Raw genomic sequence first — 21,814 nt, 5'->3', positions numbered from 1 at the left:
GCTCTATTGGCTGGATGTTCTGTTTGTGTAAACATTTGCATCCTCCAAACAAAACAACGCCACTCTAACTAACTTCAAGATAAACACCAAGCAGCAACAGTTATTGTCATTGTGTGAAGGCCATATATCTGGCGCAAACTGCTCCTGCCCCCATCCTCCTGCTTTTGTTTAGAGTTCAGTTATATTGCCATCGTCACAGACACACACACACAGACAAGCTAAAATTTTAAATCCCAACAGTTTCATAAGGAGAATGTTGGGCCTTGGTTCTAATTCTGTGAGTTGTATCTACACAGCAATACAGTCCACTGCATAGAAATACATTGAAAAACATTGACACGCATTGAAATTCTGTCAGAATAGAGATTTTTCAGACCTTTGCCTGACTCGTGTAGACTCTTAAAAAACGTATCAAGGCCAAATTACTGTGATGCAACGGAGTTCTGACCCTTCATCTCTCAAAGTAAACAGGACAATGTTCTCCTTTACTGGAAATGAGCAGGTGGTGTTGTCGGTTGACTCCCTGTTCTTGACTCATTGGGGGATTCCTGAACTCCGAGCAACACATCATGAAGGTGCTGTAAACCATGCAACACATGTATTCATCAGATTTAATTAAATTATCTGATTATTTTTAAATGTTTCTTATGATTTAAAAATAGTTTAAATCAAGAAAACCTCTTGTGTGTTTGCTCACAGTTTTATTTGGCTGCAGCTTCTTTGGCATCGTTCCTCGTCTTTCTGTCTCCAGCTTGGTAAGTCAAATTATTTATTAGGGCCCGAGCACTGATCAAAGGTCAGGTGAGACCCTATTAAAATTGTAAGGAATATTATTATTCAGGCAGAAAGTTAGAAAGTGGTGAAAATGTACGTATTCTGAAGGAATTTTCAATGGGCGTCGCAAAATGGCTCAACGTTGCCCCCCGAGACCCCTGGAACGTGCTCACATTGACCGGTCTTCAAAAAATCAATATACAGGTAAATACGTAAAATCAAGAGAATTAATTCTCTTGATTTTACGTATTATATCAGCTCCTTTTATTGTATTTAATAATTACTTACACGTTTTATTGCTTGTGAACGTGCACTTGTCCGTTGTATTATTCATCAATGTGTGCACCAGAGGGTGATTCAGTTTTAGAAAGTAACAACAAAGAAGAAGGTTCAATAAAATACATTTAATAACCCTTTTTCTTACACTTGAACCCTTAACAATAAGCATCAGCCCATCACATCAGCCACCATTATCTTCATATGGTCGTTAATCTCATTCTAATCTAATCTGCCTCGGTTCTTGTAACGTTTTAGTTTTCTCTCTGTAAACTGTTTGTGTGCAGGACGATGGAGACCTGTGGTCCGCCTCCGAACCTGAGGAACGGATTCATCCAGGTGAGTCTGAAACATTCATGTTTGCAGGATAACGTGTGTTTGTTTTTTCGCAGGATTACGAAACAAACAACATTTTTCTAATTTCTCTCGATTACTCAGAGAATAATTCACGGATCTTGATATAATGTTTATGGGACTTATATGTATGAGCGTGTTGTTGCAGATTCAAATAAAAATGTGGATCTAGAGAATTTAAAGTGGTTTCATAAGAGATCAGAATCAGAATTCTTTTGAATTGCCAAGTATATATTCACATACAGGAAATTGCTTTGGTGTGGTTGGTGCACATAAATAACAATCAGACATTAAACAACAATATATATATATATATATATATAAATATATATAAAACAATATAAAACGAAACAATATATACAGTGAGAGAGTTATGGGTCAGTACAGTGCTAAGGTGCAGAGATTTTCTGGAATAGGCGGTGACCGTTAATATTCATTTACAAGGAAAACAGCTGTGTGTGTGTGTGTTGTTGTTTGTAAAAGAAAAGTAAAAGTAACTCTGGTGTAAAAGTAACTATGAATTTAAACTTCTTTTCTGCAGTTAGTTCCTATGTTATCTTTCGTCAACTTTAAGTTTTGATTTCAAGTTTTTAAAATGCAGCGACTGTTTTATTTCTCTCTTAGAATCCCAAAGACTTGTACAGGGTCGGATCCACGGTGGATTTTTCCTGCATTGAGGGATTTAAACTCAGTGGACACGCTGCCGCTCGGTGCAATGAAGACAAGACGTGGACGCAGGGGACGTGGGTTTGTATAAGTACGTGTTCCCTTTACGGACAATACATTTGATTGTCTTATTGTTTGTCCTGCACACAGATTTCACTGAGGTGTCGTCATCTCTTCTCGTCCCAGGATCCAGGTGTCTGTTCCCACAACTCAGCAGGGATGTTGTGGGCACGCCCACCAAAGTGTCCTATCGGATTGGAGAGACAGTGTCCCTCCACTGTCCTACGGGGTCGCTGCTGGACGCTGAGGTGTCAGAGGTCATGTGTAGTCCCCTTCTGCAGTGGTCTCCGTCTCCTGCAGGCATTCGTTGCAAAGCAGGTATGTTTATTCTTGGAATACATATATATTGTAACAGCCCCTGGCTTGTCTCAGCATGACACAGAGAGTTCTGTACTGATGTCACGGATCTTTATTTATTCAACACATCGTGACGCCGTAAAACACCGTAAAACTATAACGACAGTAAATACAACATAATTATTCAATAAAAGCTGTCGTGCAATAATGCTTTACCAGTGATACCATAAAGTTTTGTCCCTTTCTGCATTCAATACATTTGGTTATCAAAATAAAATATAAAATATAAAATCATAACTTTAATTGGTTAAAGTTACCTCGGGGCACCACCCTTCAAAGGAAGGGAAAGGATAGCCAATTTATTGATTGAGTCTCATAAAGTACTAACTACGAATTTGATTAACAATTAAATTAATAGCTATAATCAAATTTACCGTCTAGATCAGGGCTGGCAAACATTTTGACTCGCGGGCCACAAGGCACAGATCTGGCCAACGTTACAAAAGAATTTCTGCAGCACTCAAGGTTCCTAAGAGCACAGTGGCCTCCATAATCCTTAAATGGAAGAAGTTTGGAACGACCAGAACTCTTCCTAGACCTGGACGTCCAGCCAAACTGGGCAATCGTGGGAGAAGAGCCTTGGTGAGAGAGGTCAAGAAGAACCCAAAGATCACTGTGGCTGACCTCCAGAGATGCAGTAGGGAGATGGGAGAAAGTTCCACAAAGTGAACTATCACTGCAGCCCTCCACCAGCTGGGGCTTTATGGCAGAGTGGCCCGACGGAAGCCTCTCCTCAGTGCAAGACTATGAGAAATAAAATTCTCTGGTCTGATGAGACCAAGATTGAACATTTTGGCGTTAATTCTAAGCGGTATGTGTGGAGAAAACCACGCACTGCTCACAATATGGGGGTTGTTTTTCAGCTGCAGGGACAGGTCGACTGGTTGCAATTTAAGGACAGATGAATGCGACCAAGTTCAGAGATATCCTGTAAGAAAACCTCTTCTAGAGTGCTCTGGACCTCAGACTGGGCCGAAGGTTCACCTTCCAACAAGGCAATGACCCTAAGCACACAGCAAAAACAACAAAGGAGTGGTTCGGAACAACTCTGTGACCATTCTTGACTGTCCCAGCCAGAGCCCTGACCTAAACCCAATTGAGCATCTCTGGAGAGACCTGAACATGGCTGTCCACCAACGTTCACCATCCAGCCTGACGGAACTGGAGAGGATCTGCAAGGAAGACTGGCAGAGGATCCCCAAATCCAGGTGTGAAAAACTTGTTGCATCATTCCCAAGAAGACTCATGGCTGTACTAGCTCAAAAGGGTGCTTCTACTCAATACTGAGCAAAGGGTCTGAATACTTATGACCATGTGATAGTTCAGTTTTTCTTTTTTTACATTTCTGTTTTTTTTCTGTCAAGATGGGGTGCTGAGTGTACATTGATGAGAAATAAAAGAACTTTTTTGATTTTAGCAAATGGCTGCAATGAAACAGAATGAAAAATGGGGTCTGAATACTTTCCGTACCCACTGTGTTTATAAATGGCAGTGGCATGGCCACCCTGTACCTTGCACATGTTTAAATTAAAAACATGAATATATGAACCGTGTAATATTTGCACAAGATCAGGGTAGTTATTATTATACATGGCACTACGCCCAGTTTAATATAAAACACAATTTTAAACAATATATATAGTAGGGGTCCCTGCTCCATCTCTCCACCTGTTTGGGGGTCCTTGGCCTGAAAAATGTTGAAGACCCCTGGTGTAGAGGTTAGCAAAATAAACCCAACCCAAATAACAAATGAAACAATCTGCATAAACTGGCAGGCAGTGTTAATTTCGTTGACGATAACGATAACGAAAAATATTCGTTAACGCCCCTTTTCCCATGACTAAGACGAGACGAAGACGTAAAGAAATGGATCTTTGAAAATAAAAACTATGACGAAATCTATTTTAATTTTCGTTAACGAGACGAGACGAAACGAAAATGTTGGCGGTTGACTAAGTCACAACAATTTTTAAAAACATAATCGTATCAGGCCGTTATGAAGTACCCGGAGCGGCGAGTGTGTGTGTCTGTGTGTGTGTGCGTGTGTGTGTGTGTGTGCTGCCAGCGCACCGGTCCCGAGGCTCCGCCCCCGCGCACTCGCTCAGAGAGACAGAGATCAGAGCTCGTTCACTTGTAGCAGGCCGGTCACTGACTCCCCGGCTGCTTCTTAACTATGGAAACAGTGAAAACACAGAGTTCCTCTGGTCTCAGCTGCTCTGAGATCAGCGCCGCAGCTTCTGGATCAGAGCAGAAGCTGCAGCTGGTTTCTACCGAGCTTCAGTTTCCTCCTCCGGTCTGATCTGCTTTCACTTTCTGTTTTCACATTTCGCCAACGCCAACTAAAATATATAGGCTGCAGCTATATGTTTTTATTTATTTCAAAATAGGGTACTTCTTATTTCATACATTTCCCACAAATATGGGGATGACTCAAATAACCCTACATAGTTCTGCGTTTCATTTATTTCAAAGTAGGCCTACACTTGCCTGTGTATTTTCTTCTCCTCTTCATAAGCATTTGGTGTTTCCCTTTGTTGTAACAGGTAAAAATAAATAAAATGTCAACAGTTTTCTTTATTGTTGTTCTATAATTTCATAAATGCAATAATCTACAGATTAGTATAGTATAACTTTATATAACATTTTATCAGCTTTGTTATCAAATATGTTTTGCGGCTCCAGACAAATTTTATTTGGGGGAAGAGGGGGCAAAATGGCTCTTTTGATAGTAAAGGTTGGCGACCCCTGCTATAGACCTATAGGAGGGACATCTAATGGACAACCTAAGTACTGCAAGCTAGACTAGTATGCAGTTGTAGACACAACACAGGGGGTCCCTGGACCTAAGAAGGGAAGATAAGGAGTTTAATGGGGCTATCAAATGTGACTAAAACTAGACTAAAATGTAATTTGTTTTCGTCGACTAAAACTAGACTAAAATGTAATTTGTTTTCATCGACTAAAACTAGACTAAAATGTAATTTGTTTGCGTCGACTAAAACTAGACTAAAACTAAGAAGGATAAAAATGACTAAAACTAATTTGCATTTTCGTCAAAAGACTAAGACTAAGACTAAATCAAAAATAGCTGCCAAAATTAACACTGCTGGCAGGTTTAGCAGACAGTTACATAAATACAGTATGATTTGCAGCGTGGTTTCCCCGTCGCTGATTGAACCTGTTTCCTCCTCAGCGCCCACAGCTCCCACTCCTCCAGCCGGCCTGAAGTGTAAACCCTGGGAGAAAGTAGGAACCACCGGGTGTGTGTGTAAGATGCCATCCGAGTGCAAGTGAGTGGGACATTTGAGAATCATTTCTAAGTTTTACGTGGGGAACTGTTGGGTCTGAGCCTTAAAAGCACAATAATTAATGAAATTATTATTTTGTCTTAATCCAGGACTTCCCTGCCGTTGTGTGCCAGATTTGTCTCGACTCAAACTCCCCGGTTCATCAGCCTGTGTCAGCTCGGCGCTCTGCGGTGTATCGGACGCAGCTTCGCGCTGAACGCTGACACAGACTGTCGATGGCCACACCCGTCCTGCAGGGACTGTCCACCAGGGACCGTCTGTCACAGTGAGTCAGCTGGAGGATTAATAATGAAGGATAAATCTGGTCCCGATTGCCCCCGAGACTCCGCCCCCGTGTGCGTTAGCTCTGACGTTGCCACGACGATGACGGAATGTGAGGTGGGCGCCAGGAGGTGTGCGGGGGAGCGGCTGAACGTGACCGGCATCGACTCTTGTCCAAAGTAAAAAATTGTTGTTTTATTCAATTTGTAGATTAAACAGGAAGCTGTTTCTTTCAGATGTGACTTAATTGTAAATAGAGGCTAAAGATAATTCTAGCGATTCTGTGTTTGTTTTCATATTTGTCACAGAGGATAGATAATGTTAAAAAAAATTGGTAAAAATGACAAATCTACTTTGAGTAAAGTTAATAAAACACTTTTCAAAATAAAATGTTGTTCACTTTGTTTTTCTAAAATGTGAAATATTTTATGGAGTTTTCATCCACCAGATTTTGAGCCGGCGTTTTTTTGCAAATCAACAGTTTCAAATTATCTTTATTTTAAAAAAGTATATTACTAATAAGACTATTTGCCTTTGATTTCTATTCAAGTGTTGCTACTGGACCTTCTAAGAACAACTGGACGCAAATATGTATTTAATCAATTTGTGACAAAGGTGGTGAAGACATCAACTCCCATGATCCCGCGCTGCTTCAAGACATCATCAACTATAGGTTTTCTGTTATTGTTTTGATTGAGAGACCCCTAGTGGCCAAAGTTACATATTGTATATTTAACTGAATCAAGATATCGCGGTTTAGTTTTCAGTTTTCTTTATTTTTTGAATATTTCTCGGTCACATTAATGTAATTTCAGGGTTTGACAAATATTTGAAGGCAGATACCCGAGCAGTAAATAGATTATATACAGTGAGGAAGTGATGCAGGGGGAGGTTCATACTGTAAGAAATGCAATTATCATTACATGTGAAAAACGTTAAACAGAGAAACGATCTCCTCCTGTCGTCAAAAATGATTGGAGACACTTTTTTAAAATCGCTGTCCTGTCCTTACAAAGAACCATCCCGTCATCGAATCATCTGGACTCACACGCTCCTTCGCCGAGGATCTCAAACTCGTAGCTGGCACATTTGAGCGCGGCCATGGAGCAGAGGTCCAGAGCTCGAGTCCTCTGGCTCCTCGTCAGCTTCACACAGAACATGTGCTCGGTGGATCTGAGGCAGTCACGAGCTGCTCGACACTCACACTTCTTAAAGGCTGACGAGAGAAACCACAGGAGGACGTCAGGGAAAACCTTCTGATGTTCAAACCTCATCGCTGCTCAGAAAATATAACCGATGCAGTTTTAAAAAATTTACGTATGGAATTGTGACAGCTAGGTACAATGATGTTTTTATGATTTGATGTAATGATGTGGACATAAAATATTCAACATTACACTGAGGGTGAAAATCTGTTTTTAGAAGGTTAAATTGTCAAGTTTTATCATCATAACCACTTAGAATGATGCCTGTAAAATAAATAAATGTGATATTTTGAAGTATAAATCTAAAAACTCACCGGAACAAGTCTCCCACTCGTAGCAGGTGTCGAGACCACAGGGCTCCTGAGCCGAGCTCCTGGACGACATCTTGGCTCTGAACTGGGCCCACTCCAGTTTCCCCGAGTCCGACGCTTCACACTCGCCCTCGCTGACGAAGAAGAGCGGGTCGCCGTGGCAACGGCCGGCGTGGAAGGAGCAGAGGGACATCGACACGGTGACGCCGACGTCCAGGTTCAGGACGCAGAGACTTGCTTGTCGTGACCTGGACACACACGCACACACACACACAATCTAAATTATTATATATATACAGTATATTCGGTATATTATATATACAATATTTTTTTATCCTAATTCTCTTCTATTATTATTCTAATTATCTGTTAATCATTATTTCATGTTACTTTTATATTGTTCTATCTTTCACTGCATTTTTCTCAAGTGTCATTAGAGTAAAACTAATTTTAAATGAAATTATAGCTCAATATAAAGTTTAAGTGTATTTATATATATTAATAAGTTACTGCACATTTTTCTGAGGTAAGAAATTGTCATAATTGATTCTATCATTGCACCACTTTCTCTTTATTCATACTTGTTTTGGCCTTTTCCAGGATTATAAAACACTTTGGCTCAACTCCTGTTGTTTTTGAATGTGTTAAATATTATATATGTTATATTATAAGGGTAAATAAGATAGATGAAGTCTCACAGGCAGCTCTCCCGTTGGACGCAGACACATCGAGCGTCCTGTAGTTTCTGTCCTGGTCCACATTGACCGTCGGGGACAAACGGTTTCTCTACAAACAGGAGGATGGAAAAAAAATGTATTCATACAAATCATATCACACTTTGTATGAACCGTGAAGCAGGATGTCTCAGAGTTCAGTTGGTTTCTCATCATGTCTCCGTTACCGTCGGTGCAGCGCAGCTCAGCCGGTACCGGAGGCTCCCAGGTGAGACCGGTGCTGCACCGGTAGAAACCCCCCGGCCGCGGCAGCATGTTCTCCTCGATGCATCTCAAACCCACCGACTCCCCCACTCGGTACTGGTCTTTGTCCGGGAGCAGCGTCATCCCATCAGGGATCTCAGGAGGAAGACAGAGATTCTCTAAACGCACAGGAGGACAAGTTGGAACCTGAAATAAAGACGTGACGCCACCACCGACCACCGATGCTGGTGAAGCAAAACACTTACTGATGCATTTTCCTTTGGGTGGACTCCAGGTGCCGTCAGGGAGACAGCTGAAGAACTGGAAACCCTCCAGATCAAACCCAGAGAAGCACTGGAACTCCTCCTCCTCACCAAGGTCATAGTACTGCTTCGCTTTCTGTCCGACAGAGAAGAAGAAGAAGAATGAAAACCAACCACAGCAGCAACCTCTCCTCTTGTCATGCTTCTCCTCTGCTCATACTTCTATATTTCTGTCATTAATCCTTCATTCCTCACTGCTCGTTCCCTCTGAAATATCTCATGACAATTGTCTTCAAATGTACAATAGTTATAACTTAATGATTATTTCTCTTTACAACATCACAATTAAAAGATTAATTCAATCTTGTTTTGTTTTATTTTATTCAGTTTTACTCATATAAATTTGTATTTTTATTGTGATTTTGGAAGATTTCAGCCTGTGGTTATAGCTGGAAAGTGGTTTATAGTTTGTATATTGTATGAACAGGTTGTTCTTTACCCTGAGGAAGCTGCTCATACTTCTATATTTCTGTCATTAATCCTTCATTCCTCACTCCTGCTGTTCGACAATTGTCTTAAAATGTATAATAGTTATAACTTGATGACTAATTTGCTTTACAACATCACAATTAAAAGATTACTTCAACCTCTTTCTTTTATTTCATTTTATTCAGTTTTACTCATATTTTTCTGATTAAATATTTATTTTTATTGTAATTTTGGAAGATTTCAGCCTGTGGTTATTGCTGGAAAGTGGTTTATAATTTGTATATTGTATGAACAGGTTGTTCTTTACCCTGAGGAAGCTGCTCTCGGGCCTCGGTGGCCTCACGCAGCCCTGGACGCCAGGAGGCAGCTCGTCTCTCCAGCCCACAGTGAAGTCCTCGTCATTATCACACGTCCCCTGTCTGAACGAGACAATCCAAAGGGACAAGGACAAACTTTACATCTTTAATCAAGAGTTAAAGTGGAAGTTTGGCAGATTTCAGCCCCAGAGTTATTCCTGGAAAGTGAAAATGTGGGTTATAAATAAAAAGGGAAAGAAGATTGTGTTTGTTCCATCCTCCTGTGACAAAGTGATAATCATGTGATGAGTCTGAGGCACAGTGAGAAGTCGGGGGGGGGCAGTCGATCGCCTGCAGCTTTTCATCAGCAGCTCACTGCTGCTCCGACGCTTTCATGACTTCCTGCTGTATTTCACTTTCTCACCTGAGCCCAAAAGCTGCTGTGGCACAATAATGAACGTGACCTTTGTCCTTTCCACGAATATCACCACAAGCATCAAGTTCATACAACTTCAAATGTACAAGTATTGCAATATTTTCATTAATGGGGCACAAATACCATTGTGTTATTTTATCAACCAATCTCAAAGATTGCCATTTAAAAAATATTTTTCTTGTATTTTTCTTGTCTTTAAAATTAGGTCATTGTCATAATAAAAGTCCAATTGTTTTTTTGCAGGTAAAATGCTTTTATGTTGAAGCTGCAGGCAATTTTTTGGGATTTACATCATCAGAAACTTAATAGGTCAATTATCTGGAAATAAACATTGATGACTTTACTTTTGTTATATTTCAGTAACTTAATATGGAATCAAAGTTTCTGTTAAAGAGAACCTACGATTCAAAGATGCTGATGTGACACGGCTCCTCCTGCCTGGCGGCGCCGGGGCAGGGCTGACCTCCTCTGAGGGGGGCGGGGTTATCACACGCCCTCGTCCGGTGTCTCTTCATGGAGGCCGAGCAGCGACTCCACGGCCCCCAGCAGCTCCAGCGACCGTCCACCTCCTCTGTGGGAAGGACACAAGAAGCCACACATCAACAGGTTCATCAACAGGTTCATCAACAGCGACAGATTTTGAATAAGATTAAGATACATTTATTTGTCCCAAACACATGCACAGACACACTCATGCAAGGAGGGAAATGTAACCTCTGCTTTTAACCCATCTGGTGCAGGACACACAGAGCAGTGGGCAGCCATGTACGGCGCCCGGGGAGCAGATGTTGGGGGAGTAAGGTGCCTTGCTCAGGGGCACTAGACAGGGTAGGGAGAATCCTCTTGGATTTTTGGACAGATCAATCCAGGTTCGTCTTTTTGTTGTTTCTCGCTTGACTCAGGTTTTTCAAACTGGAACGATGGAGACAGTAATGTTTGGCTAGGTTTAAAAAGAAACAGCACCCCAAGGTTCTGCAGTTGCATCTGGGGACTTAAAAATGTACATTTGTGTTGTTTTCTTTAGTTTTTTCACCTTTTCTGCCCATAGTCCAAGTTTCTGCCACTAGTCCACCGAAGACACGCTCACATGACGCCTCAAGGCTGATATATGCTTCTCTGTTTTTACTGACACGGACAGAAACGGACAGAGAAACGCCCTCTCCGAGCGCCTGGGAGAGCTTTTCTTGCACCCCTGATTTTTCTAACTATCCGTGGGCATGGCGGAGAGCCTAGGGACAGCCCTTGGCTGTGATTGGTTTGCTAACGACAGCATTTCGGAACAACATCATTTCCGGACCTCAAACTTCCTGTTTATTCCCTGTATCACAACAAACCCAAACACAACTACGATTCTACGATTAATATGACAAGTGTGTTAAGCCAGCGGAGTGGTCCGGCTGACAGTGGCTGATTAGAGCACTGACAGCATGTGTGTACGGTCACATACGGTTATAACGAACTTTCATAACGGCGCTAGCGTACTAGCCACCATGCTAACTGCCGTGGTAACAGCGCAGAAACCCGCTGTCGTAGTCGTACCTGAAGTGTAATCAGGAGCCCGTCTCTCACAGCTGGTGCCGTAGGTGCCGGTCTGGCAAACACACTTGCACTCGGTGCCGGACAGAACGGGTCTGGCGTTGTTCGGACACGGCTCACACTTGCAGGTGTCGAACTCCCCGAGGTACTGCAGCAGGGCCTTCCTCAGGTTCCTCCTCTTCGTCGCAGCGCAGGCGATTCCACGAACCAGGTCTACGACGGGCAGCAGCTGGACCAACACATGCATGAGCACAGCGTCAGTGGTTGAATCAGATCTGGATATTGTGATTTTAAAGCTGGTTTCAATCGAGGAATCCTGCAGGTATGAGCTCTACGGAGTGACACTGCAGTCGTGATGACTTCCTTGCCTCTGTATTTTCTGTGTGCATTGCATTGTGGGTCTGTAGCCGCCAGCGATAGTGTGTCTGCCTTATTCTTACACAATGACAATAAGGTTCTTAACCCCTTGTAGACGAATGTCGCGAATTTGCCTCAAACCCCATTCCGGTCTTTTTATCCCGCCAATGCCTGATGGTGCAAATACTACACATAACATGAAGGTATTGGAAGCACTCTGCTGCCATCTAGTGGTCGGAGTGGAGAATACATACTTGGTACTGTGCAGCAAAGTTATTTTGAGGTATTAAGCTGTATTTGAAATACTGTGATGATGGAAAAGCAATGATTGTACAGAAACATATTTTGTTATTCAATTTCAAGCAAAAGCTGAATCAATACAATAATATACATACCAGAGACTGGAAAATTTGTTAAAGTACGGTTATGCCCCATTATGCCTAATGTCGCTAATTTGCCTCATACCTTAATCATATCTATTGTTTATGCTATATTGAAATTAACAATCTCCACTTAATTTAGCATCTGTATGACAGCCAAAAAAACAAATAATATTTTTTTTATATAATTGAAAATGAATTCAGGCAATAAGGGGTTAAATCTCAAATCAGTCTGAGAGCTGATTTCTGTTCTGCTGTCAACTGTATTTGGGTGAGGACGTTTGAGGGAAGAGCTCTGAGATTCAACCTTATATTCAACCACAGCAGGGTTGTCCAGGACCGACTTGGCCCAGGTCTTGTAGGAGGTTCGGTCCGGAGTTGGTCCTTGTCGGTCCCAGGCCAGAGCCGCTGCCTCCCGGGCTCGTCCTCCCTTCACCCGGGAGAAAGACTTCTCCGCCGCCTGGATGTACGAGCCTGCACCACAGACAGGAGGTGGGAAGGGATAAAAGGAAAGATAGTTGAGACGATAGAATCAGGATTCTCTGTGAGCCGTGAACAGCAGGATTCTCTAAACAGCTGCTGTGCGTCCTGCAGATGTTTGATGTGACCTTTGTATTTCTGAGTCATCGTGTTGCTGGAGCAGGGGGGGGCGATGCCGTGTTGGCTGTAGAGGACGGCGGTCCAGCTGGTCTCTCGGCTCAGGCAGCCTATCACGTGCTCTACTGTTACACCTGTCGGGGGGGGGAAAGATGGTTTAGATGTGGAAACACATTTTGTTCTTCCCACAGAAACAGTGGACACCTGTTGAATCATGGGAAAACAGCAACATGTGACTCGTCCCATTTGTGTCAAAACAAATCGGAGCGTAAAGTCTATTCATTTAAGGGCAGAAACAATTCTGTATTTTTTTAACACTGTGAAGAATCTATATTTACAAAACAATCATTGGGCTACTGCCACTCTATCTCTCCTCTCTCATCTGCTGGCTTTCATTATATCTGACTCGTGTTAACACTAACTTGGGGAAGACAGCTTTCTGTTGTAAGGCGCCCTACAGTTAGATAGATAGATAGATAGATAGATAGATAGATAGATAGATAGATAGATAGATAGATAGATAGATAGATAGATAGATAGATAGATAGATAGATAGATAGATAGATAGATAGATAGATAGATAGATAGATAGATAGATAGATAGATAGATAGATAGATAGATAGATAGATAGATAGATAGATAGATAGATAGATAGATAGATAGATAGATAGATAGATAGATAGATAGATAGATAGATAGATAGATAGATAGATAGATAGATAGATAGATAGATAGATAGATAGATAGATAGATAGATAGATAGATAACTTTATTCATCCCCGAAGGGAAATTAAGTCGTCATAGCAGCCGGTATATTTGAATACAATAAAATACAATACAATAGAATAAAATAAAAAATATTGAGGTAGAAAGAATACAAACAGAAACACAAGATAAATAGGTAGATAAGGTGCAGTGGCAAGATGATGGTAATAGTACTGATGATATGATGGTAATGTTATTGTTAGACAGTATATAAAAATAGTACAGTATATATAGTATATAATATAACATAATATATATATTTATATATGATAGTAATTATACCAATATAATAGCACTATATAGTAATAATGGCAGCAACAGTATATATAATAAAAATAGTTTATATAATAATAATATGTACACATGTATAAATATGTGTATATAGACTTATATATACAAAGAAAATACAAAGAGTATGATATAATATGATATGATATATAGTAGAGGTATAAATATAAGTATTTGACTATACAATAGATAATATACTATACTATGAGTGTAAGAATATGTAGACAGAGTGTGCAAAATACAATATTATTGTATAAAATTATATGTAATATCAATATGGTTTATATTAACACATATCACATATGATGTGAAGTAAGTGTATATGGAGCGGAGTGTTGTACAGGGTCCACAGAATGAGGTCCAAAAATCTTTAAGGTTGTGCTCATTTATTTCATTTAGGGAATTCTCGAATCTTATCTCATGTACAACTGACTTCTCCTGCAGTGATTCTAAATGTTAGTTGACTTAACCACAGTATTTTATTGAATCGTCAAAAATGATTGTTTATGACCTTTTCCCTTGTATTACTGTATATATATATATGCATATTTATTTCATTCTTATTTTTTCTTTTTTTTCTTTCAATGTATTAACTCTTCATTGTACCCTCTGCACCATTGTAAATGAGGGTCTTATTCCTCAATGTGTTTTCCGAGGCTTAAATAAATAATCAATCATTCACTGTTTGCATTCTGATCTTTGTCCACCAGGCTGTGCTCTCCTACCTGAACTGGTGAGCTCCTCTCTGCTGTACTGGTACAGCAGGTCGTAGTGGCCTCCCAGCGTCCCCGAGCTGTAGTAATGTGTCCCGAAGCGCTGGAAGATGTCCCTGTAGAGGGCGTAGTTGTACTGGAGAGGAAGAGCCTGAAGGAACTGGAGGAAAGGCAGCGAGAGGACGAGGTCGCCCGGTTCTTTCACCTTGAACCTGGACACCGGGAGGACCTGGTGCACCCGGAAAAACTTGGAGTCCTACAGAGAGAACGATAGGAAACTATTCATTCCTACATATCAATGTGGGGACCGTGGCTGAAACGGTCCATGTGAGGACATTTGATTAAACGAAGACAACGTCACTCTTCAAGATAATTGAGTGAATCAGGGGATAAGAGAAGTACGATCTTTTAAATTGTCACTTACCATTTTCTTTGAAGCCTCAAACGCCGGGTTGGACTTGCCCAGAGTGATGGATTCTGTGTGCAGCGGCTGTGGCTCAGTGCTGAAGTCCTGCAGCTCCCCGACCTTCAGGACCACAGAGACATGAGGACAACAAGGTTCACGAGAAGAGCAGCGACAGAAAAAACTGGGATTTTCACTACAATGTTTGTTAAGATGAGAAAGAATTGTGTTGGATATGAAAAACTGGGACAATAGCTGGACTTGGTGGGTTAAAACAATTATCTGGTTACAAATTTCAGTGACATTGTGAAACAAAACAAAATGTTCAGGCCCAATTTAATATTAGGAAGACACACACTTAATTTCCTTATTCCTACACAATGACAATAAGGTTCTTACATCTGGAATCAGTCTGAGAGCTGATTTCTGTTCTGGCGTCAACTGGAGTTTGTTCTGTTTTGCTAAATCACTTCTAAAGATGTAATTTCTGTGTGTTGAAATTTGTTTAATTAAAAAGAAAACGCACAACATGCACTACAATGCACTACCTTGATGTCGAACTTTTCAAAGTTGTGAGGGATTCGGTGGTAGAGCAGAGTGGTCGGAGGCCTCCTGATGACGCAGCTTCCTCCCATGAACATGTTGTCCAGCACGGCTCCTCTCGGCTCCTCGGCCAAAGCATCAAACCTGCAAACACACAATTCAAGGGGAATTCATACGCACTGCACAACTAGAAGGTCGCTGCTGGAGCTCAAACCCCACCAAGGCTCAACAGTTCCCTGGGGTGCAATCAAACTGCACCAGACTGACACACACACACTCATTTCAGACTTTTGAATACATGAAGTGTTACCTGGGAAAATGTGAAAGAACGTGACAAACATTTCCTGGATTTGCGCCTAAATTGAATGAGTTCTTTCTTGACCCTCATCACATCCTTCTGCCAAGTTTTGGGCAAATCTGTTCTGTAGTTTTTTGGTTATCTTGTTTACAAACAAACGGACAAAGGGGGAGAACAGAACCTCCTTGGCAGAAGTGACGTGATACAGATGTTATATCTCATCTTATGTGCAAAAAGAAGTTGCACAATTCCCAAGTGCAGGACGTTCTGATAACAAACAGCGGAGGGAAATTTACGACCCCGGCAGCAGGAATGTAAAACACTTCTCTTTAAATCTACAGCTGTAAACTCAGCGGTGACCTTTAACCTCCGAGCTTACCCATTGCCCACCAGGTCGGCCCCGGGCGCCACCACCTTCTCTACCGGGCACACGACGGAGGGCTCGGCACAGTCCCTCTCATCAGAGTTATCTCCACAGTCGTTCTGCCGGTTGCACGTCAGCGTGGAGTTGATGCAGCGTCCTGCAGCACAGAGAGGGTTTAGATTCTGGCTTTACTCCCTGAAGGAGAAGAAACACACGACTAGGGTTGCAAAATTCCAGGAATATTCAAAGTTGGAAACTTTCCATTAACGGGAATTGACGGGAATAAACTGGAAATGTTGTTGGTAATTTATACTAACTGTATTTACCTTGTCATATACAGACATAAATATAAACATTTTGTTGTGTCATAGGCTGGTTTGAGCCCTGAGGAAACTTTGGGCACTTGACTATATGCTTCTGCATCGTTGTGTCATTCTTAACATAGGTCTTTGCACAGTATTTGCAAATGTACACAGCCTTTCCTTCTACATTGGATGAGGTGAAATGTCTCCACACATGAGATAGTGCACGTGGCATTGTTCTGTAGAATAAGATGAGAAAAAAGTTTGTAAAAAAACACTAATGCAATGCCAGAGATATAAATAGTTAGCCAAACAATTGGAATCGTTTGTACTCATATTTTACAATTGATGGATAAATGAATGGAAATAGGCTAGATGAACAGATGAACAATCCTCAATCAGCATGCTAATATATTTTCCTCAGTAATATCATTGAAACTTACCTGACTAGTCCTTCACTCTACAGCAGGCCTCAGTAGCCCTGCTGTAGAGTGAAGCATGCTGGGAGTTATCTGTGCATGTGATGGAAGAATGCACAGTGGAGGGTTGAAACTCAACGTTCCATACATCTTTAAAATAGAGTTTTAAATTATGTTTCTATTGCTCAGCGTTTAATTTGTGTATTTTTTTTTCTTCAAAATTCACAAAATCCCCAAGCTTAACTTCCCATGGAAAGTTTCTGGAAAGTTTCCAGAAATTTACCGGGTACTTTCCGCCCCTTTGCCACCCTACACACGACTCACCGTTATCACACTTGAAGTCGCCTCTGCAGTCGACAGGCGCTAACTTGCACTCTGTGGAGGGGTGACAGGGCCGCTCCTCCGTCAGCTCCACGCCGCAGGCCGAGCCCCCGAACTGGGACGGCCTCTGGACGGAGCGGGTGCGTAACTACGGCAACAGCACGACAGGAAATGTATAAAACACACTGACGGATCAAAATCAGACACATTTAAGGGACTAAAATGTTGAATAAGATCTGGATATTGTGATTTTAAAGGTGGTTTCAATCGAGGAATCTCTCAGGGATGAGATGTACAGAGTGACACTGCAGGCGTGATGACTTCCTTGCCTCTGTGTTTTCGTTGTGCTTTGCATTGTGGGACTGTAGCCGTCGTGTGATAGTGTGTCTGCCGTGTGAGCTGTGAGTTTCTTGCCTGTTTCCTGGCGCAGGGCGAGCAGTCGGACCAGGGCTGGAACTGTGTCAGCAGGCAGTCGATGGGACAGGCCTGCTCGTTGCAGCCTCTCCTGTCGACCTTGTTACACAGCTGAGGGCAGCTGCTCTTCCAGTAGTAATCGTCAAACCGAAAGTTCCTGTCACAAAGGTGTGAAGGTCACTTTGACATGGAGCAGCTGTTGGGGGGGTCAGTTAAACAAAGTGACAGCTCTGTTTGAGAGACGAGCTGTTCGGTCTCACCTCAGTCTCTGCTGGGTTCCGTGGTTACAGGTCCGTGAGCAGCTGGACCACGAGCTCCAGGGATACCGGTCACAGGAGCAGGCGAGAGAGGCTGAGACGAAGCTGAGGAGCAGCAGCAGCACCAGGAACTGGCTGGAGGACGCCATCACACCCGGGGGGGTCCAGCCTAGTTTGACTTATCATGAAAAGAATTCAATATGATAATTGTTTTAACTGGGTTTTCATCATACTGATATTTAATTGTGCTTTGATAAACACTATTGGTGATCAACACCACAAACTGGATTAAAAATTAACATTTAAACATATAGATATTCTTCAACATGCACTGGGCAGTAATATGGCAACTTTTAGCATCTGATCTTTTCCAGTGGAAACATTTAGTATAGATTTTAGGTTTTAGGTTTCACCCAGAGATTTTTTACATTTATGGCATAATAAGGCATTTCATAAGGAAAATACTCACAAAAAATAAAGCAATAAAATACCATAAAGCGAATTGTTCTAACTGGAAATGTTAAATCTTAAGTTAGAGCAATAAAGACAAGATAAGACTTAAAATCCCAAACTAAATTATTGTGCCAGCTTGCACCAAGAATCAGTCGAAAGTAAAAAATATAAAGTGTATCAGAAATGAAAAAAAAAAAATAAGGTGCACATGGAGTAAATGCAGAATCAATAGAAATGAGATTAAATGTAAATTATGTGAAACAAACTAAAATTAAACTAAAATATAATTTATGCATCATTTCCTTTTCTAAAGATGATAAAACTCTGACTCACCACACACGGCGACGTCCTCTCCAGCAGAAATCCGAGCTGATAACTTCTCCTGTGTTTGTTTCGTGTTCACGCAGCTGAGACCCGTCGCTCACTCTGCAGATCTGACTCTTCCTCTTCTGAGGTGACTGAATATAAAACCTCCTCCAGAGTTTCCTCGGGGGCGTCCAGTCACGTTTGGAGTTAAATTGCACAATCTCAGAAACAGCAAGTTTTTTATTGATGATAATAATAGATACAGAACACAGTAATAAATAAAGTTCTTACATAACGCTCGTGTCCCTCGTTGTTTTACGGGAAGTAAGGAGCGCTGGAGTTTCCCAGCAGCAGAGACACGAACCAGATGTTGGATGTTTGAGACTCGACAGATACTGAGGAGAATGTTTTTTTCTTTCCACTCTTTTCTTTTGTTGTCGTCCAAGAATTTGCACAATCTGGAAATTTACTCAGTAAAAACATTGTTTTGATTCATGTTGTAAAACTGGTACAACAAGTACTTTAATTCAATTGTATTCATGACTTCTAAATAAGTGTTAATAAGTTAGAAATAAATGTAATTCACTTTTATATAATGTTTGTTGTTCAACATGACAAATCATTGTTTTACAAGGTATTTACATAACTATAGTGTAGTTATGCATATATTAATACACTTTATATACTTATTATACTCAAGATAAATGAATTCTGTTTATTTTAGTTAGTAAACATTGAGCTTAGTTGTGTGTATTTATGCTAAGCTAGGCTAATTGTGACCACTCTTACTCTGATGATATTTATATTCATCTTCTCATCTGATGCAAAAGGAAATATACATATATATATATATATATATATATATATATATATATATATATAAATTAAATGTTGACCAAATGTTTTTTAAAAGAAGACAACACAAGTTCTTATTTTAATATAAAACTTTATTCACATTATAAAATGTCCTAAGCTGTACATACTGGTTATTAGCTGTTGGGGGGGGGGGGGGGGGTTCTACACTGCAGGACACACTAACTACAAATGGCCTCGGACTCATAAACATGCTGAAACAAAGAATTGAGCAGCTTGGACATCACCACGGCAACTACATTAATTCAAAAGGAAAAACTCCACAAACACAGATTTACAAACTTCACTGCACCGACACTCAGGGGGAAATGGCTGCAGTTTAAATACCCCGATAAAGATCCTCTGATTTTATTTGAGGGAAGACGGCTAACGATGTGCAGCACATGACACCGAAAAGCCTCACTAGTGCCCCCTGGAGGCTGCGACCATTGTTGCAACCCACTGAACAAACCCCATTATGATAGTTTAGTCGTAAGGGATATTAAAGCTTGAAAAGTTAACTTTGTCCTGAATGTGGCAATAGAGAAATAGATCAAAAGGGTTCATCCTCTGGGGAGCTGATTTAAACATCACATCTGTGTCCTCTATACGTAATACTGTTGGGATTTAAATTTCATTTTGATATTTCCTGGGTTAAAGTAGAAGTTTATAGTTGCTGCTCATGAGTAACATTATCGTGTTCATCCTCTGGGGATCATGAAACAGTACACACAGGTGATTTCATAGTTTTTACGGTTTCTTCTCCTGGACGACAGTGTCGGTCAATGGGAAATTTAGACACGTTGCTACAGAAAAACATCTGGAGGACACGAAAACCATAACTCTGTCCCACACACATCTGGTCAGTACTCCGGTTGTAACTAACGCCGAGTTCACACGACACGACTCGCTAGCTCGACCTCGGGACTTTGCTCTCCGCCATGTTTGTTGATATAATTATCATATTATTAGTTTTCCTCATCTGGTTTTATGCTGTATTTTCAGTCATCACCCCGTTCTGCCCTCTAATTGGCTGCAGTTGTCACAGACTTCTTAAGATTATTTAGTTATTTAATTACTTATGAATTATATTTAACCTGCGTGAAATTAAGCCTGTGCCAGCTGATCTATTGAATCAGGTTCTCACTTGACGACTGCCAAATAAAATTTCCCTGTGATCTGGGGCTTTTGTCGGAAAGTTCAAAAATTTGTTGTCGACTGGAAAAATCCGGCTGAAGATGGCGTCGTGTGAACGAGACGTTAAAGTTCTCATCTGAACAACTGACCAACATCATCATGCACCACTGACACGATCGGGGGCGAAGAAACGAAGATGCTGACGACATTTTAAAAGTTGAAGTTTAGGCAAAGCTTTGAAACAGTTATTTTCTTATCTGCCATTATATGTTTATTATTTTACACATGTACTCTTTTCTACAGTGACATTATTGGTAATAACAGGTGCCGGTTATGTGTGGGCACCATAATACTTTTTGAGGAACATGGCGTTCACAGCTCGCAGGTCAGCAGAGACTCACCTGGAGGCAGCGTCTACCGAACAACGCTCAAAGGAAATACATCAGAAGGTTGTTCAGACTAAAACAGCTCACATCGTAAAACACTCAGACACGAAGGTGTGACACAGTGAGACACCTGAAAACTACAAATGCCTGTGCATAGCCGGAATATTTACATTTCTCATCTTTAGCTATAGAAAATAACGTACAACTGAGAGGTTTGGAGGAAAACTACAGTAACAAAAAGTAAAAGTTCCACAAGAGCCTGAACCCGAAACCCTGCTGTGCCTGTGACCCAGCGGGAGCTAGCGTTATCTCATCCGTTAATGTCCGTTAGCATACAAAGCTAGCGCAACAATAGCTGGGACCCAATTCAGGGGACTGGTCCTTCGGAGGACTCCGTAAACCGATTAGTCGAAAGAAGGACAAGCCGAAATGAGACGGTCTGGTCCACGGAGGATTTTCCTATTTACGTCTCCAGCTTGTCTTATCTTAGAGCGACTTCCAGCCACATAGGTCGCTAGCTTAATCACCCGATCCTGCGATAGGTCGGCCCGAGAAGTATCGACCCATCCTTTGTTGTTGTTGTCAAACGAAGCCTCTGAGGGACACGGCCGCGGAATTGGGTCACATGGTTTGTGATGTTTTTTGGGGGGAACATATTTGTAAATATCTACTTGAGATTTTTCCTAATAAAATACACGTGAAGTTAAGTTGCAGAGCTCGAGAACAAAATAAGGATCCAGTGAAAAACT

General features: G+C 41.3%; 2 protein-coding genes across 2 annotated transcripts; one reads left to right on the top strand and one right to left on the bottom strand.

Moving 5' to 3' along the window:
* Nucleotides 1-486: 486 nt before the first annotated feature.
* LOC133013794 (complement component C7-like) lies at nt 487-6,446 on the top strand. Its single transcript, XM_061080843.1, has 7 exons — nt 487-575; nt 700-755; nt 1,338-1,389; nt 2,029-2,161; nt 2,257-2,448; nt 5,681-5,777; nt 5,885-6,446. Exons 1-7 carry the CDS (start codon nt 570-572, stop codon nt 6,237-6,239), a joined length of 891 nt encoding a protein of 296 aa, XP_060936826.1. The 5' UTR covers nt 487-569; the 3' UTR covers nt 6,240-6,446.
* A 365-nt stretch (nt 6,447-6,811) lies between these two features.
* Nucleotides 6,812-18,080, bottom strand: c6 (complement component 6). The gene is made up of 17 exons (XM_061080867.1): nt 17,935-18,080; nt 17,675-17,831; nt 17,264-17,408; nt 16,234-16,375; nt 15,562-15,700; nt 15,035-15,136; nt 14,623-14,866; nt 12,855-12,977; nt 12,554-12,720; nt 11,513-11,738; nt 10,376-10,544; nt 9,549-9,660; nt 8,756-8,888; nt 8,474-8,668; nt 8,271-8,358; nt 7,576-7,820; nt 6,812-7,272 (listed from the first exon to the last, which is right to left on the bottom strand). The coding sequence occupies exons 1-17, from the start codon at nt 18,078-18,080 to the stop codon at nt 7,091-7,093; spliced, it is 2,715 nt and encodes a 904-aa protein (XP_060936850.1). The 3' UTR covers nt 6,812-7,090.
* Nucleotides 18,081-21,814: the final 3,734 nt, after the last annotated feature.

Source organism: Limanda limanda, chromosome 1 (assembly GCF_963576545.1).
Source record: "Limanda limanda chromosome 1, fLimLim1.1, whole genome shotgun sequence".
Taxonomy (NCBI): domain Eukaryota; kingdom Metazoa; phylum Chordata; class Actinopteri; order Pleuronectiformes; family Pleuronectidae; genus Limanda; species Limanda limanda.
Note: the sequence above shows the minus strand (reverse complement) of the source record. Positions and strands in the feature narration are given on the sequence as shown.

What these genes read in the sequence shown, in the direction of transcription:
- LOC133013794 (XM_061080843.1), top strand. An exon ending in GTCTTTCTGTCTCCAGCTTG is followed by an intron (nt 756 to 1,337) that starts GTAAGTCAAATT and finishes GTTTGTGTGCAG; the next exon opens with GACGATGGAGACCTGTGGTC. An exon ending in GGGGACGTGGGTTTGTATAA is followed by an intron (nt 2,162 to 2,256) that starts GTACGTGTTCCC and finishes TTCTCGTCCCAG; the next exon opens with GATCCAGGTGTCTGTTCCCA.
- c6 (XM_061080867.1), bottom strand. Translation starts at nt 18,080, where the DNA reads ATGGCGTCCTCCAGCCAGTTCCTGGTGCTGCTGCTGCTCCTCAGCTTC. An exon ending in GGAACCCAGCAGAGACTGAG is followed by an intron (nt 17,832 to 17,934) that starts GTGAGACCGAAC and finishes CCTTTGTGACAG; the next exon opens with GAACTTTCGGTTTGACGATT. An exon ending in TGAGCTGCGCTGCACCGACG is followed by an intron (nt 8,359 to 8,473) that starts GTAACGGAGACA and finishes TCCTGTTTGTAG; the next exon opens with AGAAACCGTTTGTCCCCGAC.